This window comes from Candida margitis, assembly GCF_024628925.1.
Source record: "Candida margitis strain CBS 14175 chromosome Unknown scaffold6, whole genome shotgun sequence".
Lineage (NCBI taxonomy): Eukaryota > Fungi > Ascomycota > Pichiomycetes > Serinales > Debaryomycetaceae > Lodderomyces > Lodderomyces margitis.
Genome location: NW_026261776.1, coordinates 37,794 through 52,361, shown reverse-complemented (window position 1 = coordinate 52,361; position 14,568 = coordinate 37,794). Strand labels below are relative to the sequence as shown.

Sequence of the window (14,568 nt, the reverse complement as noted above, 5' to 3'; positions counted from 1 at the left end):
AATGTCTATGTCCTGCATATACTCTCTAATTGTACTCACCAAAACTATTTTTATTTTTATTTTTAGTTTTTTTTTAATGTTTTTTTTTGTGTGTGTGTGTTTGTTATATTCCGGTATTTCAGAAATAAGCCAAAAGTATAGCCACTTTAACGCCAAAGCTCGTTCTGTTCTGTACGCCATGTCTTTCTTGCGTAACATAAACAAGGTCGAGGAGTTTAATGATGATGCTGGAGCCGATATTGGCGATTTAACGGGAAGCGCTAATCTATCGTTTGACGACATAAAACACATTAGAAATGAAGGAATATATAATTCAAATAGCAATTTGGACACTGCACCCATCATTCCCACTTTAGGAACTTTTGGAAGAGTAGCTCCAGTGAACATTAATGGCAAGCTCAGTAATGTACAGTATAGGAAGCAAATGAACCAACAAAAGAAGATGGCCCTTCTCAACGGTGCCAGAGCAAATTCGTTGGCCGCGGGTGGAAACCCGATGCAAGAGGGTCCCCGAGCCAACTCTATGGCCGCGGGAATGAACCCGATGCATGATGGAATGAGAACAAACACGATGGCTGGGAGCTATTCTATGATGTCTGATCAGAGGTACCAGTTCTCTCAACAACAAATGGGTTCTGACCCTCGGTCTATGTCAATGACATCACAACGAGGAAATCTAATGAGGTCACAACAGCAACAATTTTCAATGAGACCGCAGCAACAATATCCACCTCAGCAAGGACAACCATTTGATCAGGGTGCTCGCTCAATGTCTTTAATGGGCGGAGGAATGCCTGGCTACGGCCAGAACTACCCCAGGACGAAATCATTAGGAGGATCGAGACCATTTATGGGTCCACAAGGGGGTCAGGGCCCTCAGGGACCTCAGGGTTACCAGGGCCCCCCTCTCAGAAGCAAGAACTTGGTTATGTCAAACCCGCAACCACAAATATCACAGGGTCCTCCTTTTAGAAATCAAATGCCGATAAACCTGCAACTGCAGTTTTATCAAGAGCAAGATTTGAGAAGCAACGGTCAGTACCAACCAGGTCCTGGGTACGCAGGTGCAGCTACAACTAACAACCCAGAGTCAAACTATGCACCAAATGGACCACAACCAAGAACATATACAGAGCACACAACGCAGTACTTGCCCCAAACACGCGCAGGAAACCAGCCATATTCCCAACAGTTACAGCAACCCTCCCAATTTCAAAACCACCCAAATAATCCTCCAAACCTAAGCCGCAATGAACAACTTCAACCTAATCAACAAGAACAGATTGTACAAGACCCGAGCGTCCAGGGTTCTATTAAACAGAACTCGACAGAGGCTTTAGGTGAAGTCATTGAAGAAGAAGAAGATAATCAGAACCCTGTTCAAAATGAAGATACAGATGAAGATGTTATCTACAAGTTTGGCGAAGAGGACAGTAAAGGCATACAGTTGTCACGGAAGTCTACTTTGAAAAAGCACAATTCCATGAGGGTTCGTAAATTGAACCTATTTAACGATGGCGAGCCCAATGACTACCAGGAAGGGAAAGATGTGCAGCCCAACTCATCACACCAGCAATTGGAACCTGTTGCTTCTAAAGAATCATTGGCAACTACAGGAAATAAGGAAGTACCTTCAGTCGCGCCTCCGGAAAAAGAGGTCGAATCAAGGAATATCAACGCACCACTAGGTTCAGATTCTCGATCCATTATTCTGGATATCAGGAAACCTCTGGAATCACAATCACTCCACAGCATTGTCGCCAATACTGCTTTTAACAACTTCAGGTCAGCATCAAGTGGTACACCCCAGTTTTCCAACCCGCAGTTATTCGAAGCAAGGACGCAGTCACCTAGTTCTTTTTACGAAGCGAGCGAGTCGCCTGTAGCTAATAATTTCGATAGCGAGAGCGAGTTTGGTAAAGCTCGTCAAAATGATAATGGTGAAATCACTCCGTCAACTGCACCAGCGTCTCATGCCTCGCATTCGGCAGATGGTGCATACGATGGCAAATTTGATAATTACTCCAATATCACAGAACCAATCCAGGACGTGTCGGAGAGCGAAAACAAAGGAAGATATAGTCCTGTGCGTGATAATGTACCAGAGGTTCCTATAAAGAGCAGGACATTTACTGATGACACAGAGAAGCCACCGTTCAACCAAGCTGGAGGATCACTGAACTCAATTCCGCGCTCATTTTCTTCAGCTTCACATTCTAGTCAGCTGAGTAAAAAAGAAAAAAGGTCTTCATTTTCTGGAAGAAACTTTTTGAAGCGCTTGTCAAGATCAAAACGATCGAGCGTCGTTGAACCTGATAGAGAGCCGAATGTTACGTCCCATCAAAGAACTTTATCTTCCAACACAATTACTTCGTCTTTAAACGAGAGATCAACCTATGCAAAACCGTTGCCCTTTACCAAAGACGAAATGCATATTATGAATTGTAACACGGAATTGCTCAATGAATTGGAGTCAATCACAAGGGAGTTAGCCTCGTCAATTAAGCGGGAACTATCTTTAGAGACCCGTCTCAAGAATCAAACGGTCTACTCACGTTCTCCTAATGGAGAGCCAGAGAATTTAGAGTCGGTCGTCATTGAAAAATCTCGAGCCATTGTGGACTTGCAAGAAAAGTTAAATAAGGAAAAGAGGCTTAGATTTATAAGTGAAGAACACGCATTGCTTCTGGAACAGGGTCAATCACCAAGTGCATTGAAATTGGAATATGAGAAAACGGAGATATACAATCAACTAGTAGCAAAGAATGATCTCGTTAACCAACTTCAAAATCGAATCTCAGAGTTGGAGTCACAAGAGCAAGTGGATATTAATGCAATGGATAGCAATTTGATCGAAAAGATACAGATTCTCCAAGCAGAAAACGAAGACTTGATAAACCAAAATTACTCCCAAAAGGAAGAAATCAAAATACTAGAGGGTCAAAGAGATGAATTGAGAGAGGTTATAGGAAAACTCTCCTCTCAAAATAGCCAAGATTCGAAATTCCTCAACGACAAGATCAAAGCATTGGAAATGAAATGCCAGAACTTAAAAGGCATGAATGATAAATTAACCAATAGGGAAGGGAACGGAAACTCATCCCACGAACAATCCTTTGGATTTAATAGATTCGGCTCACGGAGTAAACTTAATGGCTTTACAATTGTTTCTCCTAATGAGAGGTTTTTAGAGGACCGTTAAAGTGTATAGATCATACAGAGCTTGACATTTTGTTCGATAATTTATTAGTTTAGAAAAAGGGTTAAGTCAATATAGTAGTTCTAAACCGCGGTAGTACTTTATATGTCTATTGTAAAGGTTTGTAACTTTCGCAACCTGTGCTAAGTTGTGTTCTGGGACTACGCTTCTCCCATTAAGGTCTCTCTTCTTCTCAATCGCTCCCTTCAAAAAGGAACTTGTTGATAACTTTTCCTATCAAGTCCCCTTGATTGTTTAAGGTCAGAGTGTGGTACTTTGCTTTTTCGTATTCATTTTCACTCAACAAGCCTGCATCAAATTTATACTTTAACAAATCTAAAGCTAAATCTGTTGTAAACTCGGGATGGCCTTGGAATGTAATGATTTTGCAGTTTCGCTTGTTGCCGTCACCATTATCGACACTCACCATTCCCTGAATCGAGCATTTACTGGTGGACCCAAAATTGATAAAATCCGCAGGAAGTCCGCCATATACAACATCCCTATGCGATTCAATCAAATTCAAACGGTCAAACAACACAGCAGCATCAAAATCTTGGCCAGATTCATCTATGTTCTCCTTCTGATTGAGTTCAGTAAATGGCGAGTTTTCCAATTTGTATATGGCGTCGTTGATGGAAATCGTAGTTGTGCCAACTTCCCACCCTTCATTGCTTCGATCAATCTTGCAACCTAATACTGATGCTATAACCTGATGACCAAAACACAACCCAACCACAGGCTTGTCGAGCTTTAGGATTGTGTTTTTCAAGAACGTTTTCAACCTCACTAACCATGGAAGGGAACTAAACGCATCACTACGTGACCCAGTTAGGACATATCCTTCAATCAAGTGACGATGAACTGCTGAAAGTAGCTCCTCGTAAACTTTGTCAAGCTGTTCCGGGTTTTCGGCATTCAATTGGTATTTAACAAATGTGGATGATGCCGTGCCAGTGTTTTTTATTAAATCAATTGCATTGTCACCAAAGTCACCGTATTTCGCGGTGACGCCTGGAATTGGTGTATCTAGAACGAGCACAGCAATATGTGGCTCTTGAATGCTCATAAGTGATGGTGTAGACGATGTTCCAATTGAAGCTGGGAATTCTGATGTGTTATCTTTTGTATTGGCCAATTTTAATAAGGTGGAACAATAAGAGAAAAAACAAAGCGCTTTGAATTTACTAATAAAGGTAATACGTGCTTTACTGTGTGAACTATATATTCACTTTTAGTGACAACAGTTTTACAATGACTTCAATTTGATGTTATGCTAGGAAATGAGAGATCGCCACAGTTCCGCTCTATTTACTGACTTAGTAGTTCTGCGTAACAAATTTGTCATCAAAGCACAATTCGAAGCGCAAAACGAGGAGAGACCAATACATCAAAAGCATGGGCTAATTTTGCACTTTGCCACTACTTCAAAACAAAGCTGGCTAAGCATCTACAACCTTGAAGATGCTGCGGCAAGCCATACTCGTCTATTGATATGAAATACCACACTTTCCTCTAATTCTGAATATGTATACTTCCTTCCCTCCCCCTCCTCCTCCTCTTTGCACTAAAAGTGGGACACTTGTAAAGTGTGAGAGGAACAAACGAAAAAAAAAAAGTTGTTCGAAATTTTTTTGGATGAAAGCGTTGGCTTTTGGTAGAATAGTTTGTATACAACATCAACAATTTCAGCGACAAGTGCTTACACCCACAGGACAGTGAAGATACCATCATTTTTATTAATAACTCAAGCTTGAGGGATTTAGAGTACTATTATTTAGCATCATTATTCCCGTGGCTATTGTACTGAGCCTCACCACCCCACAACCACCATTTCATAGACAAAATGAATAATAATAACGGAAGTAATCAAAATACCCACACTGTTTCAAACCTATCAGCTGGACTTAAGTCGGTATCGCTTACAGACCAGCAACAGAATGAATTGAACCGCAATTTATTACAGCAGATGCAAGATAGTTCATCATCACAAGAACAACAACAACAGCAGCAGACAAGAATAACACAGTTCTTTCAGAATCAGCCACATGAAGGATACACTTTGTTTTCGCATAGGTCTGCACCTAACGGATTCAAAGTGGCTATAATTTTGTCGGAATTGAACTTGCCATTTAATACTATTTTCCTAGACTTCAACAGTGGCGAACAACGTGCTCCTGAATTTGTCACGATAAATCCCAACGCAAGGGTTCCTGCATTGATTGACCATTATAACGAAAACGTGTCAATTTGGGAGTCTGGTGCGATTATATTATATCTTGTTTCTAAATACATGAAGGAGAATAACGAGTGCAGCTTATGGAGTGATAACCTAGTTGAGCAGAGCCAGATAAATTCATGGCTCTTCTTTCAAACAAGCGGGCATGCGCCAATGATTGGACAAGCTTTGCATTTCAGGTACTTCCATTCGAGCCCTGTTCCTAGTGCTGTGGAGAGATACACTGATGAAGTAAGGCGAGTTTATGGTGTCGTGGAAATGGCATTGGCGGAGAGACGCGAGGCTCTAATAATGGATTTAGACGTGGAAAATGCAGCTGCATACAGTGCAGGTACGACACCTTTGTCACAATCGAGATATTTTGACTATCCTGTTTGGTTAGTGGGAGATCGAGCTACAGTTGCCGATTTGTCATTTGTGCCTTGGAATAATGTAGTTGATAGAATAGGCATAAATCTTAAGGTCGAGTTTCCAGAGGTTTACAAGTGGACAAAGTATATGATGCGGAGACCAGCGGTTATTAGAGCTTTGCGGGGAGATTAGGTGAGTAGAATGCATTATGTAATATATATCGATTGCAAAAGTGAGACAGCTTTTAATTTTTCATTTTATTTTATTTTTTTATTTATTTTTTTCAATGTAAGATGGTTCATCTCAACTAAAGATTGTATACCGTACAAAGCCATGAGTGCCACATTTGCATTAGGTCCTGACGCATATAATCAAGCTTGTACGTCGCTTAAGGCGCTAATAAGCCATCAAAAGTCTGACAGTAATTCTACAGCTTCAGTTTATCTCACAATTAATGTTAATATAAAATTGGCCAAATCCAAGGATTTCAGGCCACGAGTGATTCCACTTACACATAAGCTTGATAAGATTTCCAACAAGGCAATATTATTTATTTCAAAAGATCCAGCGAATTATTATAGAGAGATTTTGACGGCGAAAGGAACACCAACCGAAGACGCTTTTAATGAGATTATTTCCTTTAAAAAACTCAAACTGAAATCGAAGTCGCAAAAGTCATTAGTAAAATTATACAAGGAGAACGACATAATAGTAGCTGACAATAGGGTTCACAAGTTTCTTCCAGATGTGTTGGGCTCGACATTTTACATAAGGAAGAAGAAGGTGCCGTTTATGCTACAAATGGCAAAGCCTGATCCATCGGTAAAACTAAGAAGGACACAACAAAACAAACTCAAGGACGACAGGTGTGATGTTGAGTACGTTTACAAACAAATAAAGTCAATTGTGGGGAATGCGTCGTTTGTGCCGACAACAAACGTCGGCGACGTGATCTCGCTCAAAATTGGTTATGCAAATTGGGAAATTGCCCATTTGGTAGATAATATAAATGACATTGTAAAGTATCTAACTGACGAGGAGAATAGGGCTGTCATAGGGGCTGCAATAAATTTGGAAAATTTGGTGAATGTGAATGTCCGAGGGGAGGATAGTATAAGTTTGCCTGTTTTGGTGAGATCGAAAGAGACAGTCGAAACCAAGGAAGACGACAGTGATTTTGATTTTTAAATGGTATTCATCAATGAAGTGTAGTTACATAGGTTCCACTCAACCCGCTTTTATCAATGCAAACATTTAGTGGCAACCGACATGTTCGGTGTAGGGTTCTTTTCCTATTTATAGATTAGGCTGTGTTTGTTTTAACCGAGCGTTGGACGGAAACTTTTCAGAGCCGCACGCACGTTTGTTGAGAAGATGACCAAAAGATTAGAATCCATAAATATAGTAACCACTGTCACGTTGGTATAACACCTGACGAAGTATGACGGGGATGCTACCTGCATCAACGGTACCAGATGTGCTGGCAAATAATGAACTGACAGAGGGTAGTCTTTCTCAGACAACAACATCTCCCACATCGTCCGATGGGACACCACCACCACCATCATACGCATCCCACATCTTCCATGACATCCAAACTTCGGCACCAGTAAGGTTCATAGAGTCTTTGATGGACTCGGAGCTTTTAGGAGACAATGAAATGGAACAAATTGAGCATTTCAAGTACAAACAAGATCTTGAACGAAAATTGACAGTCACGTCGGTTATTGGGTTGGGATTTTCAGTCATGGGAGTTCCGTTTGGACTTTCTTCGACGCTATGGATTTCATTAATGGATGGAGCAAATGTGACAGTCTTGTATGGATGGATTGTTGTCTGTCTAATGTCACTATTTGTAGTTCTAAGTTTGAGTGAGATTATATCAAAGTATCCCACTGCAGGAGGAGTTTATCATTTCAGTGCGCTTTTAAGTAATGAAAGGTATTCACTTATCAGTTCGTGGATTACAGGGTGGTTGCTACTTATAGGAAACTGGACTTATGCTATCAGTATAATGTTTTCAGGCTCTCAGTTTATTTTGTCGATATTTGGTTTAAAGGACTTTGTATACAAAGAGGACAAGTTTTTGGTTCTAGGGGTGTTTTTCATAATCTTGGCATTTGTTGGATTTATAAATTTCAAGTTCTCCAAGCATTTGGAAAAGATCAACAAGGCTTGCATATTATGGACAATCTATACCGTTTTGGCAATCGATATACTACTTATTTTTTACGCCAAGAGGACACATTCGATAAAACAAATATTGACAACGTTTGATAATTCACGTTCAGGGTGGCCAGACCCACTCGCATTCATTGTGGGGCTACAGAGCTCGTCGTTTACCTTGACTGGGTACGGAATGCTATTTTCAATTACTGATGAGGTGAAGAATCCAGAAAGAAACATGCCCAAGGGTGTGATTAGTGCCATATTGATGGCTTCTCTAACCGGAATCATTTTCATCATTCCCATATTGACAATATTACCCGAGCTAGAACTTTTATTGGATGGGGACACCAACATTATGCCCATTGAAATCATCTTTAAACTTTCGACTGAATCATACATTATAAGTTTCCTTATGGCGTGTTTAATGATTGGAACCGTAATTTTCCAAAGTATAGGCTCCCTCACAACAGCATCTAGAAGCACTTTTGCGTTAGCTCGTGATGGAGGCCTTCCCATGGCACATTTATGGACAGAAGTCAACTCGGTTGAAGAGTATATCATTCCAAGAAATGCATTATTTTTGTCAATGATTGTGTGCGCAGTGTTGTCGCTATTGTCATTGATATCAAAGTCAGCATTTAATGCTTTTATGGGCGCAGCAGTGGTGTCTTTAGCTGTTGCAAATGGTATACCAATTTTCTTGCTCATGTTGAACAAGAGACAGAAGATAAAAGGAGCAGCTTTCAGGTTGAGGATTTTCGGCTGGCTCGTCAATGGAATATCAGTGTTTTGGATTATTTTATCCGTCTTTATCCTTTGCGTGCCTCCAGTAATCAAAAATTTGACATGGCGTAAAATGAATTATGCCAGTGTTGTATTGGTGCTCTTTTTGGGCTTTGCTACGTTGGGCTATGTTACCTGGGGCTCGAAGACTTTTACTGGACCTGAAATTGAGAATGATTATTTTGAATTAAACAATTTAGAAGCCAACGGAAGGAAAAACTTGGACAACTTTATCGTAGGAGACGAAGATGAGGAGGGTGAAGATGAAAATGATGACGCCATCATTCATGACGACGTTCTGAAAGAGTTTGAAAATGACTTTACACCTCCTGCTCCTGTACATCGGAAAAAGAAATATCATCTTCTAGAAGGAAATTCCAACTCAGCAGGTCGAGTTAGTAACAATTTACCAAAGACGGTGACAACATACGATTCTAATGAGGATCTGAATGATGTTTCTACTGAAAGTGAGAATGAAGTTTTATTTAAAGCTGAGAATGGGTCACATGAGCAGATAGGTAAGTGAGTCGTGGATGTGGTTTAACAACGAACTGAAGTGTGTATGTGCATATATATATATATATTGTCTTAGATGGGTTTCTTATAGATTTTTTATTTGATTTACTGCCCGATGAATTTGTCTGTCTTTTTGCAACCTCTTAGACAATCCACGACCTGTAAGTTTAAGGAAAATAGAAAAAAAAAATTAAAAAAAAAAAAATTTCGGCACGATTAGCCATCAAAGACAGATACAAAGATCATCGGCAGGACCAACGTACCTTTTCACAAGAAACTTTTCGTTTTTTTTTCACTTTATACTATCAATAGATATATATAACCACATTCACATAAAACTAAAATGTCTGCAGATCACGCTAGAGATCCATGTCCAATAGTCATTCTTAATGATTTCGGTGGTGCGTTTGCAATGGGTGTCATTGGTGGTTGCGTATGGCACGGTATAAAGGGGTTCAGAAATTCCCCACACGGAGAAAGAGGGTACGGAGCACTCTCGGCAATCAAGGCCAGAGCACCAGTAGTAGGAGGTAACTTCGGTGTTTGGGGTGGTTTATTTTCGACATTTGATTGTTCAGTTAAAGCTGTGCGTAAGAGGGAAGATGCATGGAATGCCGTCATTGCAGGGTTCTTCACTGGTGGTGCTTTGGCAATTAGAGGCGGTTGGAAACATACAAGAAACTCAGCTATTACATGTGCTTGTCTTTTGGGTGTGTTTGAAGGTGTTGGAATGATGATGCAAAGATTACAGGCACAGCCTACTATGGCTCCTGTGTATCCAGAAGAGCCTGCTAAACTTGCTGCTTAAGTAAGTCATTTTTATGCTGCTATTGAGTAGAAACTTGTATATACTATGTAAAAATACAATACGGTTGGTGATAGATTACCGCAGAACTGACAATTTGGACTCTATGTTTGGGGAATACAATGTTGTGAGTGGCATAAGAACGAAACCACTAATGCTGGAGATGCACCCCGGTTGATTGTGAATGCAATGTGAACCATGCTGGGAGCACCTAGGAATATGTTAAATCCTCAATATTAGACAGTGAAAAAAACAATACTGAAAGACATTACCACTAATAATCGCCCCACTTGATTCCACGTGTTTTTCACCAAAGCCAAACGTATAACGCTTCAAGAGATTACAGTGGTGGTGGTTGTGGTGTGACTCTGTCTCCAAAAATGTGAAACCGCAAAAAATGTTCAACAATAAAAATTTGTTTGGTTTTGTGATTGCACACTCTCGCACTTTCCTTTTCCTTTGTTAAAAAATCCACCCCCTCTTCTTATCCTTCTCCAACACCAGTACTAACTCCTCAATTCTTTCTTCTTTTAATAATCAAAACTTGCTTTACAAGTTCACAACTACCAAGACCATCATATATTTCTCCTGACAGCATATATCTGCTTTATCTGCACCAAATAAAACAAATAAATAAAAAGAAGGAATTAGTATAGTTTTTACTCCCTTGACGGTCGTATTTTACGCATATAAATATATATTGTTACACAGTTTGGCCGACATTTTTAAATTTATATACACAGAGAGATCACAATAAAATTTATTAGGTGAGCAAAAATAACATTTTACAATTTGCATTGAGCTAAACAGCAACTAGATTTTAATCAATTTACAATTACCAACAAGATAGAACCACTCGCTTGAAACAGTGTTCAGGTTTAGTATTAAGGAATAGCATACAACAGGTCCCTATCATAAACTTAAATGTCGTATAATAATTACAATTACAGGCACAATTCGATAGGTGGTAACTGGCATTTACCACCGCCAATTCAACAACAACAACAACAACAACAGCAGCAGCAGCAACAGCAGCAATACCAAAATGGAAGAGCCGCTAACAATGATATGATAGCGCAGGAGCTGATCTATCTCCCACAACAGGCATACAAATCAAATCAGGTCCCGGGATTTCGTAATCCATGGTTTTCCATGAATCATTCGTCCCCTGCAATTTCATCTCCTTCCACTGCATCGTCTGCATTATCGCAATCTCCCACCAAATCTCACCAAATTCCATTATTACAGCAACATCAGCCGCCGCCTTTGAATAAGAGATTGTCATTTACAAACCAGCTTCTGACAACTTACGAAAATGAAAACAATGCCACAAATTCTCAAACGTCGCCTTATATACACCCACCAACTCGTGCTGATAACCCTTTTACCCAATACTTTTCCAACCCGGAGGTATCGCTTAACAATCCCAATGATCGCCGAATGTCAGCAGCAGTAGATGGAACATATAGCAACCCGTATGGATATAATCAGCAAAATAGAACCGCATTGGTATCACAAGGAGGAAATACTGACGCGTCTGTGGTACAAGGAGTAGCACCAGGACTCTCCCAATTTATCAATCCAAACTTACCGCCCTCTATGATGCAAGGGGTTGGAGGTGCAAATCGAAGATCGTCAGTAGCTGTCATGCCAAACCACTACTACCAGCAGCCAATGACAGCGTACGATAATAAGGGTGGTCAGTATTATGCCTCGCCGGCCAGAAGATCAGGCTCAATAGTACAATACCAACAATACCAGCAAGCACTTCAGACTCAAAAGACGTCTAAGTTTAGGAAACCTGCACCGAAGGCTAGGAAGATTCGCAACAAATTGGAACTTTGTCCCAAGATTCACCAACAACCAAAATACAGACGTTGCTCTGTTAATTCTATACATATATCCCCCATTAACGCGTTATCAGTATACCTAACAGAGTCATATAGTATCTGCCAACCAAGAAAGTTTCAATACTCCAAGTCAACCAACCCGAAAAGAGTCTTGACAAAACCCCTGGACCCAAAATACAACAATGGATTTGACAACGAAGAAAGTGATTACATTCTCTATGTCAATGATATTTTAGGAAGTGAAGAGGGTAGGAAGTATATGGTTCTTGATTTGCTAGGGTCTGGTACATTTGGTCAAGTTGTAAAATGCCAAAACTTGACCAACCAGAGTGTCTGTGCCGTTAAGGTGATAAAGTCTAAACCAGCATATTTGAATCAGTCGTTGACGGAAGTGCGTTTATTAGAGTTTTTAAACAACAACAGTGACGGAAAGAGTTTTATCAGGCTCTTGGACACTTTTATGCACAAGGAGCATTTGTGCTTGGTGTTTGAGCTCTTGGCATCAAATCTTTATGAGTTGATAAAGCAGAACCAGTTTCAAGGATTGAGTATGAAATTGGTGAAGCTTCTTACCAAGCAATTGTTAGATGCCATGGCCCAATTGAAGAGCTTTCAAATGATTCATTGCGATTTGAAACCAGAGAATATTTTGCTATGCCAGCCAGATAAACCAAATATCAAAGTGATTGATTTTGGATCAGCGTGCTTTACAAGACAAACTATTTATACATATATACAATCGAGATTTTATCGTTCACCGGAGGTTATTCTTGGATTACCTTATACAGAATCGATTGATATGTGGTCTTTGGGGTGCATAGTTGGGGAGTTTTTCCTTGGACTCCCTATGTTCCCCGGTACTTCAGAGTACAATCAAATTTGGAAGATTGTCGACATGTTGGGTCCTCCACCAAGACACATGATCGAAGTAGGAAGAAATTCATTAAACTTTTTCAAAAAGGCGCCAAGTAAGGATCCCGATGGGAAACCTACATATGAGATTAAGCCGTTTGAAGAGTATACGCATGACTTGGAAGTGGCCAAGATGGAGAATGGGTCAAGTCACGCGCACAAAAAAGAGCAACCAAACAAGAATTACTTTAAACATAGGCTATTGAAGGACATCATATTGAATTACAAGCTACCAAGTAAAAAGATGACAAGTCTGATGATTGAGAAGGAATGTCAAGAGCGATTGTTGTTGGTTGACTTTTTGACTAAAGTGCTCAATCTCAATCCTTTGGAAAGATTGACTCCGCAGGAAGCTTTGAAGCATCCATTTGTTCAGGATGTGAGATCGATTGAAATGCCTGCGGTGTAGGGTTTGTGTTGGGTTTACAAATGAAGTTGTTCATTTTTTTTGCCTTATATGGCGTGGCTTTCTGGTCGTGTGAAGATTTCAGAATTTAATGAAGAAATTGAAAATCTCAAAGAAAAAAGAAAAAAAAGGGAATGAATTAAAATCTTCAACTATGAAAAAGGCATTGTTGAGAAGCGTGATTCCACACAACAGTTCCTTTTTTTTTGCCAGCATCAACAACGACACCCTTCCAATCATTGAATATTTATATATGCTTGTATATTCTGTGCAGCATTAATTTAAAGGATATAACAAAGCGTATAATTACTTTGTTTTTTTTTTCAGTAGTATTGACTTATTAATTTAAAGTTCAATCAATCATAAATCATCAGACGTTGAAAAATAAAAATAACCCAAAACAGTGTGCAATTACTACAGCTGGCTCTAGATCAAAAGCCTCATAATCAAATAAACCACATACGCTACTCTTATTTCTCCAATGAATGTCAGTACTAGTGCTTTAGGAGTAAGAAGGAGGAAAGTTGCTACCCAGAATATTGACGATGAAGAGAATGCAGCAGTTTTAAAATTAGGACCAGAATTTCAATTAACTCAAATAACAAATGCCGGGGAAGAACAACAGTTGATTGCGCTTAATCTATCAGAGACCAGGTTGTTGATTAGAGCGGCTTTGAAAGAACGAAAGAAGAATAAAAAGCCCAACAAGCATTCCACTCAACTGTCTCTGGCTGTCAACGATGATGCAATGAACTCAGACTCGGACGAGGACGAGGACTTGAACAATACAAAGGAGGATGAGATTTCAAACATGGAATTAGCAGGACCCAATCTGAACGAAGTTATACACAAGACATTAAATTATTTGACCAATTTTGCTAGATTCAAGAATAGACTGAGCTGTGAAACTGTTGAAAAGCTTCTTAATGATTTCAATGAGCATTGCACCGAGTATTTACATCCTTTTGAAATAGCCCAGTTGGGGACTTTGGAATGTGAAGATGCTGAAGAGGCAAAGAGTTTGATACCGAGTTTACAGAATAAAGTCTCTGATGTGCAATTACAGAGCTTGTTGACAGAGTTGAGAAAATATCAAACATTGTCATGATGAGTGTGTTTGATAAAAGAAATAATAAAAATAAAAATTGTATTATACTGTTGAAGCTTTTCTTTCTAAATGTATGGTGTAGTGTTTCCCCTTGGTAGCTTCTCTACTTATCTTCTCTACTTATCTTCTCTTATTCGTCCTTTTGGATCAAATGATGCCTAGGCTCATCTAGTCTATCGCTTCGCCAGATGAGTTCTTGTGCTCCAAAACGAAAAACAGGAACAAAAAAA

The 14,568-nt window shown here is 39.7% G+C and overlaps 8 protein-coding genes across 8 annotated transcripts; 7 read left to right on the top strand and 1 right to left on the bottom strand. All coding sequences in view use genetic code 12, as the record gives it.

Annotated features, from left to right (window-relative positions):
* Window positions 1-178: 178 nt before the first annotated feature.
* CANMA_001455 (uncharacterized protein) lies at window positions 179-3,202 on the top strand (the record flags this gene model as incomplete). Its single annotated transcript, XM_051813424.1, has 1 exon — window positions 179-3,202. One exon carries the CDS (start codon window positions 179-181, stop codon window positions 3,200-3,202), a length of 3,024 nt encoding a protein of 1,007 aa, XP_051672814.1.
* A 190-nt stretch (window positions 3,203-3,392) lies between these two features.
* Window positions 3,393-4,268, bottom strand: CANMA_001454 (putative amidotransferase; the record flags this gene model as incomplete). Its single annotated transcript, XM_051813423.1, has 1 exon — window positions 3,393-4,268. One exon carries the CDS (start codon window positions 4,266-4,268, stop codon window positions 3,393-3,395), a length of 876 nt encoding a protein of 291 aa, XP_051672813.1.
* Window positions 4,269-5,045: 777 nt separating this feature from the next.
* Window positions 5,046-5,981, top strand: URE2 (Ure2p; the record flags this gene model as incomplete). Its single annotated transcript, XM_051813422.1, has 1 exon — window positions 5,046-5,981. The coding sequence occupies one exon, from the start codon at window positions 5,046-5,048 to the stop codon at window positions 5,979-5,981; it is 936 nt and encodes a 311-aa protein (XP_051672812.1).
* A 141-nt stretch (window positions 5,982-6,122) lies between these two features.
* CANMA_001452 (uncharacterized protein) lies at window positions 6,123-6,977 on the top strand (the record flags this gene model as incomplete). The annotated part of the gene is made up of 1 exon (XM_051813421.1): window positions 6,123-6,977. One exon carries the CDS (start codon window positions 6,123-6,125, stop codon window positions 6,975-6,977), a length of 855 nt encoding a protein of 284 aa, XP_051672811.1.
* Window positions 6,978-7,230: 253 nt separating this feature from the next.
* Window positions 7,231-9,267, top strand: TPO5 (Tpo5p; the record flags this gene model as incomplete). Its single annotated transcript, XM_051813420.1, has 1 exon — window positions 7,231-9,267. The coding sequence occupies one exon, from the start codon at window positions 7,231-7,233 to the stop codon at window positions 9,265-9,267; it is 2,037 nt and encodes a 678-aa protein (XP_051672810.1).
* Window positions 9,268-9,600: 333 nt separating this feature from the next.
* On the top strand, window positions 9,601-10,065 carry TIM17 (protein transporter; the record flags this gene model as incomplete). Its single annotated transcript, XM_051813419.1, has 1 exon — window positions 9,601-10,065. One exon carries the CDS (start codon window positions 9,601-9,603, stop codon window positions 10,063-10,065), a length of 465 nt encoding a protein of 154 aa, XP_051672809.1.
* A 921-nt stretch (window positions 10,066-10,986) lies between these two features.
* Window positions 10,987-13,233, top strand: YAK1 (serine/threonine protein kinase; the record flags this gene model as incomplete). Its single annotated transcript, XM_051813418.1, has 1 exon — window positions 10,987-13,233. One exon carries the CDS (start codon window positions 10,987-10,989, stop codon window positions 13,231-13,233), a length of 2,247 nt encoding a protein of 748 aa, XP_051672808.1.
* Window positions 13,234-13,711: 478 nt separating this feature from the next.
* Window positions 13,712-14,338, top strand: RPB4 (DNA-directed RNA polymerase II subunit; the record flags this gene model as incomplete). The annotated part of the gene is made up of 1 exon (XM_051813416.1): window positions 13,712-14,338. The coding sequence occupies one exon, from the start codon at window positions 13,712-13,714 to the stop codon at window positions 14,336-14,338; it is 627 nt and encodes a 208-aa protein (XP_051672807.1).
* Between the last annotated feature and the right edge of the window lie 230 nt (window positions 14,339-14,568).